The sequence below is a fragment of the Glycine max genome, chromosome 11, assembly GCF_000004515.6.
Source record: "Glycine max cultivar Williams 82 chromosome 11, Glycine_max_v4.0, whole genome shotgun sequence".
NCBI classification, from domain to species: Eukaryota; Viridiplantae; Streptophyta; class Magnoliopsida; order Fabales; family Fabaceae; genus Glycine; species Glycine max.
Genome location: NC_038247.2, coordinates 5,498,640 through 5,514,723, shown reverse-complemented (window position 1 = coordinate 5,514,723; position 16,084 = coordinate 5,498,640). Strand labels below are relative to the sequence as shown.

At 32.4% G+C, this 16,084-nt stretch overlaps 2 protein-coding genes across 11 annotated transcripts; both read right to left on the bottom strand.

The window, feature by feature from the left end:
- Nucleotides 1-6,690: 6,690 nt before the first annotated feature.
- Nucleotides 6,691-11,783, bottom strand: LOC100793016 (general transcription factor IIH subunit 2). Of its 10 annotated transcripts, XR_005887102.1 has the most exons (8): nucleotides 11,532-11,754; nucleotides 10,857-11,112; nucleotides 10,636-10,769; nucleotides 10,172-10,455; nucleotides 9,152-9,613; nucleotides 8,570-8,942; nucleotides 7,290-7,653; nucleotides 7,075-7,103 (listed from the first exon to the last, which is right to left on the bottom strand). XR_005887102.1 is itself a non-coding variant. In XM_014763886.3 (7 exons), the coding sequence occupies exons 4-7, from the start codon at nucleotides 10,448-10,450 to the stop codon at nucleotides 7,508-7,510; spliced, it is 1,260 nt and encodes a 419-aa protein (XP_014619372.1). In that variant the 5' UTR covers nucleotides 10,451-10,455; nucleotides 10,636-10,769; nucleotides 10,857-11,112; nucleotides 11,532-11,754; the 3' UTR covers nucleotides 7,101-7,507. The 10 variants fall into 10 exon arrangements, 8 of the variants coding, with proteins under 8 accessions (XP_014619372.1, XP_040862570.1, XP_040862568.1 ...); XM_014763886.3 differs by having other exon boundaries at nucleotides 7,101-7,653; XM_041006636.1 differs by having other exon boundaries at nucleotides 7,101-7,653; nucleotides 10,636-10,732; nucleotides 10,857-11,074.
- A 2,055-nt stretch (nucleotides 11,784-13,838) lies between these two features.
- Nucleotides 13,839-15,518, bottom strand: LOC100792484 (LRR receptor-like serine/threonine-protein kinase GSO1-like). The gene has a single exon (NM_001254201.2). It carries the CDS (start codon nucleotides 15,233-15,235, stop codon nucleotides 13,967-13,969), a length of 1,269 nt encoding a protein of 422 aa, NP_001241130.1. The 5' UTR covers nucleotides 15,236-15,518; the 3' UTR covers nucleotides 13,839-13,966.
- Between the last annotated feature and the right edge of the window lie 566 nt (nucleotides 15,519-16,084).

The window sequence follows — 16,084 nt, the reverse complement described above, 5'->3', positions numbered from 1 at the left end:
AAAGAAAAAAGAAAAAAAAAAAAAAAAAAGAAGGGGGGGCCAAGTTTTTCCTACACGACGGCAGCGTCGAGGACAGAATTGACAGTTAACTTTTTCATCAATAACTGAAATTACTTATTTTATCATTCAAATGATTGTTCTCTTTAGAAGAATTAGATTTTAAAAAAAGAAAAAACACTCTTGTAATTTTAGTGACTTGGTCCTTTTCTACACACCCTACAATAATGAACTTTCAAGTTCCAAACAATTCATGTATTTGGTTTGCGGTGTGATGGTTGAGTCTTTGCTATCAATGATGTAGAGATGTTTTCACATGTTGGTGGCGTATCCAATACATATTTAGGATCGATATTTGTTTTCTTTTTACGAGCAGTATATATATTTCTGTTAGATATAGACACACTTAATTATATTTTTAATCCTTTTTATTTAGATTATATGTGTGATTTTAGTCCTTTAAATTTTTTTAAGCAAACTAAGTCATTCTATTCTTAAAATTTATAAAATTTTGTCCCTGCTGTCTCTATTGATTTCCTTCTATCTAAAACTCATATTTTCCTTTCTATCTCAATATTTAGGGCTTTATCATAAATTTGGGATATAAATAAAAACTTGGCATTATGATATTCTATCTCAATTTTTTATTAAATATATCAAATTAATGTTTCACTCATTTAATGTTATCCAGTAAATATTAATTTTTACTTGAGTTAGAATATTTTGAAAAGTATATTTATTTTATTTAATCGCTTTATTGTTTTATTTTATATCTTTAGCTGATATGCACGTATCATTTAAAAAAAATAAAAAAAAATATCATATACCATTACCATATACCTTTACCAGTGTAAATACTGTTCCACATATCCACATAATTTAAAGGATATTTGATTTTGTAATAGATGTTTTTATGTTTGTTTTTAATTCTAAAAATATTACATATTTTCATTTTAAAATCTTATATAACAAACAGTAAAAATAATAAAAAAATGTTTTTACCAGCTATTTCCTATACAATTTTTTAAAAAATAAAATAAACATAAAATATTATTCATATCAGACCAAACAACTTACCTCCTTAATTTACTATGTTAGCGATAATGGTCATGTGCAGACAACAAAAGGCATTACCAATATGGGTGGCCCTTTACTAGATATTCAACAAATAACATGGCAAATTTTGAACTGTTTTTATTGGTTGACTTAAATATATTTTTATATTTATAATATTTTTTAATTTATTGTTTAAAAAATATTTTTATTTTATTATTTGACATTTTAAAATTTTTACTTTTTTGATATTTATTGTTAGTCTAAATTCGTTAAAAGATAATGTCACACTTTTGTTAGCTTGTTATATCAATTTAATGAGTTAAGACTAACAACAAGTATCAAAAACAAAAGTTTAAAAAATATCATATAAAAAATAAAAAATATTTTTAAGTAATATTTAAATTGAAAAAGAAATATTTTACAAAAATAAAAAGTATATATAAACCTTTCAAGATATTAAAATAAGGATCCGTCTGATGTCAAGCCATATCTGATTCATGTGTATTTATCGATCGGGCCAACAATTTCACTTCATCCACTATGAGCAAGCTCGAATCAGGCTATCACTAGATAAAAAAAATTATATTTTACTTTGTATATATTTTGCGTGATTTTACATTTCTGTAATTTCATATATTTTTAATTATTTAAACAGATAATTTTATCAAATATTTATAATTCAATAAATTAATTTAATTACTTTCATCTATCACTTAATTATTTAAATTTCAGTTAATTTTATCATATATAATCTTAATCTTCACCAATTATGATCAAATTTAATAATTAATTTGTTTCTTTACTCTCACATTAAAAAAAAATTCTTACTAAATATATTAGTTTTTATAATGAAATAATATTATTTTAGAACAATAATATTTAGACACCTTTAAATATATGATCAAACACTTTCATCAACATTCACAATATTTATCTATATGTCTGTTTTTTATCACTTTATATTATTTATCATATTTATATTTTTTTTTCTCTTTTCTCTTTTTCTCTTTATCTCTTTAGTTGTTCTCATTTAATATTGGAAGTTGATGTATTCTTCCCCACTATTCTAAGGTTTAAAAGGACAAGTCCTAACACAGTACTAAAGTTGTGCACTAAAGTTGTGCTTTGGGAGAATGGTTGATGATGAATTCAAATATAAAAATAATCTCTTACTATATGTAAGGACAAGACTATACTACAGTGATCATCCCTTATACTTTTGTATAGCTCTTCCTTATACTTTTGCATAGCGAGAGCTTCCGGGCATATAATTTGCAGAAATAGGGGCTATATATATAGTTTGCAGATAATCAAAATAAGCTCTGCGGAAAATATCTGCATTCCGCAGATACAAAGAGTAATTAAAGTAATTATTTTATAAAAATTTCAATCAATAGTAATACATCTAATTAATTGGGTATAAATGATCGTTTCTACAACTTGACATGGTCTGGACATCATCGTCAATCGCTACCTACCACGTCTCGGCGAAAAGAATGTTATAATATATATCCCACTTAGACAGTAGCCATTATATTTTAAAGTTTAAACAGGATGCATATCCATTTTTAACCAATATTGAAACCCGACATGCTTGGGTGCTGCACTCCTCCACAAATCTTAATTTCAAAATTGATGTATTGGCGCAGTCAATTATTGACTACTTGAGTTTCCTATACAGACAGTGGACAGGCAAATGATAGTGAACTAGTGTGATTATCCTCAACTGTAGGAGTATCTCCTCTTTTACTTTTATTTTATTATGTTCATATATATCCTAGTTGAGGATCTTCACGTCCAAATTCTGACTTTTTAGAAGTTCCTCGTCCCATTAAATTTTTAAGTGCATATATGCACTTTTGATGTAGCTCAGCATAAAAATTCAGTAAACATATATATATAGGTTTGGGGAAAATGGCATTACAAGGAAAATCACATTTCTATTCATCATCTTTACGCCTAGCTTTTGCACTGGTAATATTAAGGAGCCGGTGAGTGATCATTAAATAAATTTTGGATTGGATCAGAATGGATAGGTTAATATAAATTACATCATTTAAGGTTCAGTGTAGAAAACAGTTAAAACCTAGTTGGTAACACTTGTATTGTATGGCCCATTTTTAACGTCGGGATATACAGTTCATCATCCATAAATCATTTTATACTATAAATCATGATATTTAACTCACCTACCTAAAATTAGTTTTAAAATACACTCAATTTTTATATATCTACTTTAAAAATGATATGTTAATATGTGTGTGCGCATATAACCTAAATAATATATTTATACATCAGCACATTTTTTGTTAAAATTTTGTCTTTTGTTTATTTATATTTGAGATTGTTGAATATGGACTTCATCACTTCATCCGAGTCTCAACAAGTCCATTGAATTAATAGGTTACAAATTGGATATCTAAAAGATATTAATTGATTATTATATTGGTTGGTACGTTAACTAAAACTGACATTTATTGTTGTAGATATATGAATATTTGTATTGGATATATATTTTTTCTTTCTTTCTGAAAACAAGATATCTTTGTAGTAAAAAAAAATGAAACTAATCTTCAAAATAATTAAGATAAGTTTTGTCTCTCAATAAAATCTTTTGCATATGCACGATCAGATATAATACTAGTGGCAGAATGTAAAACGAATAGTCTGCTACAGTGCTACTTTTGGTAATCTTAAGTCCTTGTTAATTTGGATAATCAATTAGAGTAGGGAGGCACAACGAATAGTGGATAACTAACGCACTCAAGTATTAGGTCCACTTAATTCATGGGAGAATCTTTGTCAGTTGTGACATGCTAATTAACGATTGTTAGGTACAACATGTTACATATATGTGCTAGGGCGAAGGTAATGGAAAGTTCGGATGTTGGGTGTTGGGGCATCGAGCAGAGCATATATCAGACACATCCATTTCTTCAAGTATGGTTAGGCAACTTGAATCACTACCAACCTCGTCTAATTTCAATATGTATACAAAATTCTTACAGGTTGACATTTCCTTCATTCATTTCGTTACGGTGCTGCAACTGACTCTGATAGCCAACAACAATGTATTAACATCAATATTAGGCAGTAGTCCTCCTCTTATCCACAATTGACTAATTGCTTGTATTAATACGATAATGTATTGATTATTCTGTAGCATGTTGCCTCAGTCATGTGGGAAATTTAATTATCTTTAAATTGGTGCTGTTAATATTTTTTCTGAGAATATGTTAAATTTTTTTAAAAAATATTAGATGGAAAACATAACTATTTAATTAACATTTTAAATTAAATTATTTAACATTTTCTGCATGAAAATAAAATAGTAACATGTATTGCACAGACAAACCTATCATATTTTTTTATTTATAAAACTCAAATTTACTTAAGATGTTTACCTTAATTTTACTTCGATTAATATAATATTAGTAATATGAGTGAGTTTGTTTAAACTTTTTTAAAAAAAATATTTTTTTAATAAAATAAACAGTTTTTTATTTTCCTGATATGTTTGTCTAAATTGCTTTTTTTTTAAATATTTATTTTAAAATTGCTTCTTTTTAAGTTTAAAAAACCCACCCAATATACCTCGATCCAACTTAAACATAACCCATTTCTTTTTATTTTAATTCAACTCCTAATAAAAGAACCAATTACTTTGACTTAAGTTTGTAAAAGAGAATCAAACTCCGAAACCAACTTGTGAAAGAGTATCACGACTCACGAGTATCATTACATCTAAAATATCATGTTATTACTAAAGCAGCTATTGGGCTTTTCCACCCAATAATCAGTTGGGTTGAATTCTCCTTCCATTCTGAGTAACGAATTCATGATAACGGGTTTGGTTTTTGGGTCCAGGCATATGTGTTGACAAAATCCTTTAAAAAATCTATAAGAAATCTCGTTGGATTAATTATCATTTCAGTTTTTTTTTAATTAAGTTTTTCATACTTGGGATTATTTTTAAATTATTATTTAATATTTTTTTTTTCAATTTTTCCCGCTCTGTTTTCTAATTTCTTATTATCAGTTAGCAAAATTAACTAAAAGATCAAAGGGCTAAAACAAAAGGGTTTAAGGTTTGAAATTTGAACTGGAATGTAGAATAATTGTGACAAGAAAAACATAAATGTTCCGACAATGACTGTACTTCATATCAGTTAGTTATTTCCTGTAAGTTTGTTAGTCGTATTAACAAGTAACAACTATAACTAGCTGGTTCTGTTACTTTGTATCTGTTTATTGATCAGTTGAATAAATATATTTTTTTCTCTTATTGTTTAAATAATTCTCTTCCTCTCCATTTTGTATGAGATGTAACATGCATCTGAACGAGTCTACAAAAGCGTGCGTAAAAAGTGAAATGAGTAAGCAAAAGGGTTCAAAAAAATGTTTGTGTTTATGACTGACACGCACTCAAGCAATTCCAAAGTGCTAAACACCTAACCTTATCCTTGTATTATATGAAAAAAACTTTGCAAGCTACTTTTAGTTTTTATCAAAAGCTTATTATTGTTCTAACAAATTGTAAACTCTTTTAAATTGAGTCATGGTCACTTCATTATCTAGTATATTTTTTATTAATTTTTTAATTTCACTTGGCACATGTTAAAGCAAATTTTGCTATCAGTAGATAATTATTATCTAGTATTAAAATATTATATTAATAAAGTTAAAAAATTATTTAAGAAAAAATACATAAAAAAATTAAGTTATAAATGAGCTAAACAAATCAAGCTCAAACTTAATATTTTTTAATAAGTGAATCTCAAGTTTTATATCAGATTCCACTCAAGCTTGAATTATTAAATTTTTTCATAAGTCATTTTAAGAATTCGATTTGACTGTTTATACCCTAAGTAAAAGTTCTCATATCTACTTTAAAGTTAGCTTAACTAAAAATAGACAACTTCTTTTGATGTCTCTGATCCACAATATCCAATATCATCTAATTCTCAAACCTAATTCCTAATCAGCGGGGAAGACCCTAAAAGTGTTACAATCTTTTGATGGTTCTTTTGATTTCTTATTGGTCGATAGTATACATTTTTTTTTACGGTGATACAGTACACAACCAGTAAATTTATATAGGTTTTTAGGTTTACATGGTTGTGTAACTGCAACCTGTCCAAAAATCAATTCACCAAGAGATGCATAATCTTGCCATGTTATTTTAAACACTCATTTAGGCAGGACAAAGTGCTTGTTTGATTAAAATTTAAGAACTGTGCACAGATCTGTGTCAAAGTCACGTTCATCACAAAATTTACTTCTTGTAGCTTACAAAAGTCACGTAAAAAACTTGCCACAATTTTCTGAGGGTAGAGGCAGAACCAAACAGACTAGAAGAAATAATACTTTTAAAAATATAGTAGTACATTTAGTTCTAAAATAATAACTTTTTAAATCAATTCGAACACAATTTAAATCAACCATTGCCCAATTATAACGGAAAGGAGTTTTAGGTGGAAATTGATATTCACCAGAGTTGTGTAGGTATTTAACAACAAAAAAAAAAGTTTCAATTGTGTTGCTTAAAATTTGAGTCAAGAGTAACGTAATAGACTCAAACTTAACTAAAAAAATTATTCACTACTGGATTTGGCGACTATCAAAGTATGTCATTTTTGTGTAAATAAAAAAATCGTCAAAAAAAAAAATAAAAAGTTAGCTTGAGGGTCAAATTACATTATCTATTCTTTAAAATCTCATTAACAAGCCAATACTCTCATGTGAATGCTTTTTTTTTTTCTTCTAGTTATGACATTGGCGACTTCATTTTTTTAAGGGGTATAATCCAATTTTTTTCCCTATATATGGGCCTCTTTATTGTTATCTCCAATGCCCAAACGAACCAGAGAAAACAAGAAACAAGTAGACTCTTTCGATAATGCTATTCCCTCCATATTCTCCTGATTCCACAAGATAATCATCACTGCACCTTTCTCTTCTCAACAAATTCTTTCTAATTGAATCCGAAACATAAGATTCTGTGTGCACAAAATATGGTAGTTGAAGTCAGAAGTTCACAACTGTGATTGCTGAAAGCAAAACACGCGTATAAATATCTCATACAAATAATTTTAATGATCAATATTTATCTGCCAGCAAGAATGGTGTCAGCCCACTGATTGAAAAAAACACAATGGAGACATTTTACATGTGCCTTAATTTCCAACAAAGAACAAAAGAAGGAAAATGATTAGAAGTTGTTGGTTTAACCTCACCCTCGTATAAATATCACTTCTGTTGTCTGCCCTGCAAAGCATTTACAGATCAAGCACCAGACTATTGTGATCAATGAGCAGATGATACTGTTAGTCAGTCACTTGGCACCGGAACTTATTCATGGGTCCATTGGGTGGATGCAGTATAGCAATATGAAGGAGACAATGTAGAACGCCATTTTGATGGAAATTTTAAGTCACAGGCAGAATATTGGCAATCATTGGGAAGCAGTTACAGACTTAGAATGTCTGGAACTTTCACAGCCTGGGCAGTTATGTAAGCTCTCATGAACGTAGATGTCACAATCAAGGCAGAATTGTTGCTTACATTTTGGGCAAATAACAGAAAGTCCAGGCTTGTTTCCTGTGTCACGAGTCAATGGAGGGAGGTTAGGAAAATTGAACAACAATATATTCTATATGCAATACTATTTTGGAAGAAAAGAGAAATGCCAAGGAATTTTACAGCATTAACTGTACAACTGAAGATTTTTAGCAGTGGGTTAGTAAACCAATCAATATCACACAGCATAAATACCCATAACCAAAAGAAGTCAACAGTTTCTGTCATATTCAAGAAATATGTGACCACAACCACTTAAAATCACGTTCCTTCAAAATTTTCAAATTCTTTGGTAAACCAGTAGTTGTAATTAGCATGCTTTAAGCATACACATTGTTATTAGAATCCAACATTGTCCACACTTTCCTTAAGCAGCCATAGGTGCTTTTTTAAAATTAGGGATCAATTGCATAACTTAATCATCAACTCTAGCTTGAAACCATATTGTGATGACAAGAAATCTGAGACTTTTATGTCTGGTTAAAACTATTCCCTATTATCATGAACATGATACCATAGTTGATAGAATTATTCTAGCATAGAGACACAACAGCCATTAACATATTTTCAGGCTTGGATAATATAGATTGAAAGCCAATTCCAACTCTGAAAAAGACTATTGCTAATTTCTTTTAATATGGTGAGATCGTTTAATGTAAGATATAATAATAATAATAATAATAATAACAATAATAATACATAAACAAACCAGGTTGGACAGAACGAGCCCTAAAACAACTTCCATTACCAATTTATTAACTTCTATAAAATATGGAAGATAAAATCTGTGTGAATAACTTGTGAAATTACAGATCTCTTCATCTTTACGATTATTTCACCTTCAAAGCAGTATGATATGACGAATCCATATTTGACATCTATATGCTGGCCAACTTGATAAAATTGACCAAAATTGGAAATGTAGGAAGGAACATACCCTGACTAAGAAGACTTTGTTGACAACCAAAACAAGTATTGGGAAAACTGCGGCTTGAATCCTTTTGAGATGGAGTGACCTCATCAAACATCACTATAGGAAATAAATGATGATATGACCTAGCCAAATGGGGTGAAGAAATAAGGGTCAATCCACACACACGACATTCAGTGGGAAGCTCACAGACCCGAACTTTGCATCTTGGACAAGTGTATCCCCCTCCGGTCTTGGCCTCTTCATGACATGTGCAAATTGCCACAGAACCCTCAGCTGATCGCTGTGGGAAACCCATCTTAATTAAATTAGCAGTAGAATACTCTGCTATTGCTGGAGGTGGAGGGGCATGCTCTAGGATCAACTCTTTAAAGTGGGACTGCACAAGATGTATGTACATATAAATGCATACATTCATGAATTTACAAACACTTGAAAAATGCAAACAAATTCTAAGGTGATCAGCAATATCTTAAGTACTTGCTTAAATTAAGGTTGCTTGACTATAAAAATTCAAATAACTTTCATAGATAATTATTTGTATTTGTACTACATCTACATGGGTATCATCAAAATCAACAAACTAACCTCATCTAGTGCAACAGAATAAGTCCCTCCAGTTTCCTCGCAGAGATGTTTGCACACAAACATTTCAGCTGCAAGACCAATGACTGAGCACCTTATTTTACTCTTTTTGCATTTCTGGATGGTTTCCATGAGATCACCAGGATCACATGTACTGAGAGCCGAATATAAGATCAGAACTTCTCGATGACCATATGATGGGATTTGATTTAGATATCCAAGAACAAGCTCTAGTGCGTTTTGTAAGGAGGCATCACCTGAGCATTCCAGTTTACCCATCAAAGCTTTAATGTGAGACTCAGGACTGCCACCAAGTTCTGTTATGCAATGAGCAATCCCATCTTTTATAGTCACCAGACCAACATGACTAAGTGGATTCTGATCAAAGAATTCCCTGATAAATGCCTCAACTTGTTTCCCCATCACAACCATCCTACTTGGTCGAAAGTCTCTCTCTGAAGCTGCCTTCACATGATAACAGAAACTGAGTTATATACAAGGACTAGAGATTAAAAGGATATGCATGTGTCATGTAACTGCAACATTCTAGAGTTTTACAATATATTTCTTTTTTTTTCGTTTTATATTTTTTATTATATATTCCTACCAGTAATTTTATTGTTAACACGGATATTACCTCAACTACAATTTGAATAATCTACTCCCCATAAGCAGGTTTCTGATGTCTTTACAGGCATAAAAACAACTCAACATGGAAACACTAGTGTGAATGTGATACACTAATGAACAATGTAGTTATGTTTTATTCAATGCTTGTATATAAAGGAAAAGGCTAATAATTCAAAAAATAAAGTTATTTCAAGCCTATGTCAAGCCTATGTCAAAGGTGGGCACTACAGATATTGGAAGAAATGTCACCCATGAAAACTGAGTAAATTCAACTTTTAATATTTTATTCACAAAGTGTTTCTATCATGAGCAATGAAATCCAATTTTCAGTAATCAAAGCATTGCTCCATGCCATGAAACTCAGAAACACACAGAAAACCTATAATCAAATACCTTGGACAGGTCAACAACAATGTACAGGTATCGTATAAGCCCCTTCTGAATCCGTGCAGTAGCCGCTGTGGCAGCAAGGGTACGGAGGCGCCTGCGATACTGGGCATGGTAAATGGCTGTAGTATCTATGGGGCGAAGAAGTCCGGATTCATCCTCTTGCAAAGCCTCCCATGATCTATCCTCTGCATAAGTTCTCTCCCAGGCTTCGAGGCCTCCACCATCATCCTCATCATCATCCTCTACATCTTTGTTAAGTGGTCTTTCAGCAACATTATTCATAATTGCTAAACCAAAAGATGCAACAGTTAAACAGTTAACTAACTAAGGGCAGCAAAAGTAATAATCAGAAATTTGGTATCTTATTTCATTCAACATGCTTCAATCTTAAAACACAAGAGGAAACATACACAATTACACAATAAAGGAGATAGCAAAGAAATATCATAACTGAATCATTGTTTTACCTGGATATATATTAATTAAGAGTAGGTTAGGAGGTTGCAACCAGAATAAGATCAATATATCCAACTCCTCCGTGGTTGTGTTTCAAAAATAACAAAACTGAAGATAGAAGCAGCCTCATCGTAGAGAATGATATCTGGTAAGTAATTGCAAGCAGATATATACAATCTACGGCATTGAAAAGTGCGAGTAATTCAAGGGGCGGCGTAGTGTAAGAAATTACCCTAAACAAAATCAAATTAGTAGCAATGATTTTATGTAGCGAAGGCGGCTACTGTATCTCAATCTACGAGCACAAGTCAGAGCACCTCTGGATGGTGATCGACACACTCCTCTGCTACACCGCCACCTTGCTCTCCTCGCCAATGAATAAAACTTGCTGTGACTGTGACTGTGAGTGTGAGAATGAAGACTAAATGTGCATGAATTAGCAGCTAACCTCTGCCATCATCCTTTGTTAAAGTATACACTGGTAAAGTCTATAGTAACACTATCAAAAGTCTATAGTATACACTGGTAAATATATCCAGGTAACACAATGATTCAGTATTGGTCAACACTCAAATAGCTATATTTCCAAAAGTGATTAAAATTTAAATCAATCAATCAAAAAGGGGTAATTAACAGTGAAATATTTCCTTGCAACCATCGTGTAGTCTGATAATTTATTAATTGATCATCAAGTGCCTTTAATAACTCTTCATAATACACTACAAGAAGATCAGAAAAGGCTAAGCAACCATTCATGCCAAAAAGCTAAGCAACTCTTCATAATACACTACAAGAATCATTCTTAAACTAACTAGTTCACTACAAAAGAGTTTGTCAGAACAGACAGCAAGAAAAGCAACTTATTCCAGCACATATGGTAAAAATGTATTTATGAATTTTGCCTTACCAGTTTCAGAAAGCTGAAGGAGAATGAAAGGAAAAGGAACAAAGCTCTCCGGCAGCCTGTAGAACAAGCACAGATCTTGATTATTTCAGAGACAGAGAGACCAAGTGGTGCGGTGTGTCCCTGAGAGGCTCGACGGCGGACAGTGGGTGCTCGACGGTGGTTGGCGTCCGCGTCAATTGGTTAGGAAGGAAGCATGGAGCTTATTAGTCATCATAGTAAAAAAATAGGGTTATATGGAAATGGGCCAAGTCTATTTTTTTAGTGTTTCTGTTCAGTTTTGGTTTACTGGGCTTCACTAGTTTATCTTTTCTTTTATTATTTTATTTATTTTTCAATCATAGCATATGACAATAAAAAATAACAAAAACATATAATATAATAAATAAAATAATAATAATAATATGTAATAATTATTGATCCATTTTATTTATTTTTCAATCAAGCGAAGTAGACTTATTTTACATATTAATTTTGTTATTGAATAAGGGAAAATTGATGAATTGGTCCAATATAAATGAGTTAGTTTGTTTAAAATTTAAAAAATAATTTTAAAATATGCATTTTGATATAAAGATTTTTTTTAAGAAATAGATAAGATTTGTTTCTTAAAATAACAAAAAAATATTAAACTTAAATATTTTAGACAAACACACTAATAAATTTATTTTAATAAATATAAGTGTTTATTTCAACAAGTAAGTTTAAACATACTGGTCCAATATGAAACTTGTAAATTCCCACTTTTTATTAACTTATTTTTAAGCTTAAAAACAGTATGATTTATAAATGCTAAAAACATGTAAAATAAAGCAAACAACAAGTCACACTTGTACGCTCTCCTCTTCCGAACCTGAATAGAGAGCTTTAGATTGTGCAACCTGTGAGTTGCAATGGCTTTTTTTTCTTGTTGTGTGATATACATATACATATTTCATATTCTAAGTGACATGTGTTTACTGTGCTAATCTCAATGCACTCCACATTGCTAAGAACCTAGTCTTTCAGAAATGTCTAACTAGACTAGTGCATTTGGCTCTCCCTTCCAGTTTTTGCTTTGCAAATTGGGGTTGATCGATATCTATCAACCTCCAATTGCGAGGTGTACATCACCTAATTGTGCAGGTACTAACACTAGAATATAATTAGTCTGTTAAATCGTCATCTTAACTCCACCAGTTAGTTATTTCCTGTAAGTTTGTTAGTCGTATTAACAAATAACAATTATAACCAGCTGTTTAGCTGGTTCTGCTACTTTGTATCAGCTCATTGATCAGTTGAATAAATACAATTTTTTTCTCTTATTTGACTAACTCTCTTCCTCTCCGTTTTTTATGAGATGCAGCATGCATGTGAACGAGTCTACAAAGCGTGCGTAAAAAGTGAAATGAGTTAGCAAAGGCTCCAAAAACTTTACAAGCTACTTTTAGTTTATCAAAAACTTATTATTGTTCTAACAATTTCTAAACTCTTTCAAATATAGTCGTGGTCACTTTGTAGTGCTGTGGCTTTGTATCCTATATGATCCAGAGTGACGTGACTGTGGTGGCCGCTGCAAACGTGATTTTGTGGCTTGCATGAGATGATTTGGATCCATATATTTTAACCCCCGGCTTATACTATAATGTATATTTTAATTAAAAGTTATATTTCGATTTTTTTTAGTGTGGTATCATATCATATCTAATTTGATTTTCTGAAAAGACTTGGGATGATTATTAGTAGTTTGAGTTAATTTGGAGTAAGTTAATTAGTAAATTGATTGTGGTATTTGAGTAGGCTAACTAACTGGAAGGTTAGACTCCTTAATAACATCACCCGATCCCGATCAGTTGATGTTTCATGCCCAATCACTTTGCTAAACAAATTCCATAACCTGGTTTAATGTTGGAAAAGCCTATATTTCTCCAGAATTGTTAATGGACTACCATTTGCGCTTGATCCAAATCCAGACTAGGGCCTTTTTGCAGCTGGGATATATTGTTTCTGTTCTAGGCCATATTGATTGCAAAACTAAGAAAGAGTAAATGTACCAAAAAAATATCCGTAGAGTAGATCCTAAAATTCTTAAAAAATTAAAAAGCCTGCTTTAAAACTTAACTCTGTAACTAATTTAATTTAACTATTTTCTGTTAAATTGATAGACTGTTTTATCCTGAAAAGAATTGACGTGAATATGATTTTATAAAAGTCATGATTTTTGTTATTAAAAAAAACTCAAAAACTAAATGGTCATGCAAATGGATGACGTGGTTGCAAATGCAACGCCTAGGAGAGATAAAATCTGGCAGTCGATCATCTTAGCGTTGACCCAAACCCTCTCATGATTGTGTCGCATTTAAGATTTAAGACAAGATCCCTAACCATAAATCAACAAAAAAAATTTTAAAAAAAGAGAGAATCTAGAAGTGAAAATCAAAGAGGTTTCGTGTACGAAGTTAAGTTGAGGGAGGGCTAAATCTATTACACTGTGCCAAGGATTTCTGTTGACCACCCTGGCAGAAAAAGAAACTATGAGGGCACCTGTATAAGCAGTTACCAACCAAACTCACGTTCGCAGAATCGCGTTTCAGCGCTAACAAGGGTCGAGGTATCCCTCCCAGCAAGTAATTCCCACCCAACAGAAGCCTCCCGAACGAAGACACTCCCTTTTCGGGAAAGACCGTTTTCACACCGAACTGGGTCGGTATTCTTCCCGTGAATTCGTTATTCTCCAACGACAACGACGAAAGCTTAGGCATCACCGCCATGAACGACGGCAAAAAACCCCGAAGCCTGTTGTTGCTCAGATCAACCGCTATAAGTCCACTCTGCGATTCCACTCCCTTAAAAGGTGCCTCGAGATTCGTGAATTTGTTGAAGGATAGTGTCAATTGCTGCAACGATGGAAGCTCGAAGAAAACAGAGGGAACAGAGCCACTCAATTGGTTGGAGCTGAAATCCACCACCTGCAACCTCCTCAAGCTCTTAAAACTTTCACCAAGTAAGACACCGCTTAAGTTGTTGTTCCTGATTGAAATCTGAACCAAGGAAACAGGGAGCGACGCCGACAACGCTCCGGCGATGAAATTGTCGCTGAGGTAGAGGAATTTGAGATTTCTTAGGGACTCCAAGTTTGGAAGGTGGGTGTTGAGTTTGTTAGACTGGAGTTCGAGTCTTTTAAGGTTGGCCAGGTGGTTGAAACTTTCTGGGATTGCTCCTCGCAGGTTGTTGTTGTCGAGATAAAGCTCTTGGAGGTCGGAGAGTGTGCCTAGGGAAGAGGGTATCTCGCCGGAGAACGAGTTGAACGAGAGACTGAGTCGGCTCAGACGAGTGAGGTTTGAGAAGGAATATGGAATTTGACCGGAGAAGTAGTTGTTGGAGAGATCGAGAGTTTGTAGATAAGGAAGGTTCCAAGTGAAGGAGGAGAGGGAGCCAGAGTAACCAGCTTGGTCTAATGTGAGTTCCGTGACTCGACTCAGCCCCGAAACGACGACGTCACATCTGAAGCCGCACGTGAATTTCTCACCGAAAAGGTTGTCGCATGGGTCCACGGTGAAGTCCCAGGAACTCACACACGAGCCTGGCTTCACCGAAGCTGGGTCCAGACCTTGCTTCAGCTCCTTCAGAACCTCTGCATCTCCAACATGTGTTTTTGATGCTGCTCCTAATAATACTCCCCAAAAAATTGCGATGATCGCAAATAGAGGGAAACAGAGAGTCCCCATTCGCGATTTTCACTCTTCTCTCTGTGTGGGGAACTGGAGGCAAATCAGAACCGTTGTATGCGGAGTGAAAGTGAGAGAGTTTTGATGGTCATGGAAGAAAAGGTGAGTTTTGTGGTAAGAGATATCTTTTTTGGTTCACGGGCGGAACTGATTCAACTCAGAAACTTGTCCGATGCACCAACCTTTTTCCAAATTCAGATTTTTTCTGTGTTTTTATTGTTTCTAGAAAGAAAGAATACAAGAGAGAGAGAGTATTGAGTCTTGCTAAATGGTGACGACTCGTTCGCTATATATATGTATGAATCTTGGGTTGGGTTCGTTTTGGACATTAGTTTTAATATTTATGTATTTTTTTATTCTTCTAGCTGGGCTAGCCGTTATGTATGATTCTCCCTCTGGCCCGCTTCTTATCCAACGTTTGATAATTTGCCCTTGGAGATGTGATATGATTAAAGGTATGTTTGGTTTAAATGAGAGAAATAAAAGAAAAATAAGTATTTTATTCTTTTTTATATTTATAATAATATGCCTTCTGATTAAGGATTAGTATATATTAATTTATGGTTATACATGGCAATGATAGATTTATTATACATCAACTTATTAGTATAGTACATAAGTCATTTTAAAATATGTGTGAAAAATAATAAGATCGTGCAATCACACAAATATCTTATTAGTTTTTAAATTAAAATAAAATGTAAAACGTATGGATTTTATGAAATAAAATACAATTTTTTTTATTCATACCAAACACAACTTAAGAAAAGGATGAGTAAGTATGAATGGAAAATCCGAAATAGGTAGTTTCCTATTATAATTGTTAATAGGTAGTCGTGAGATGTAAGG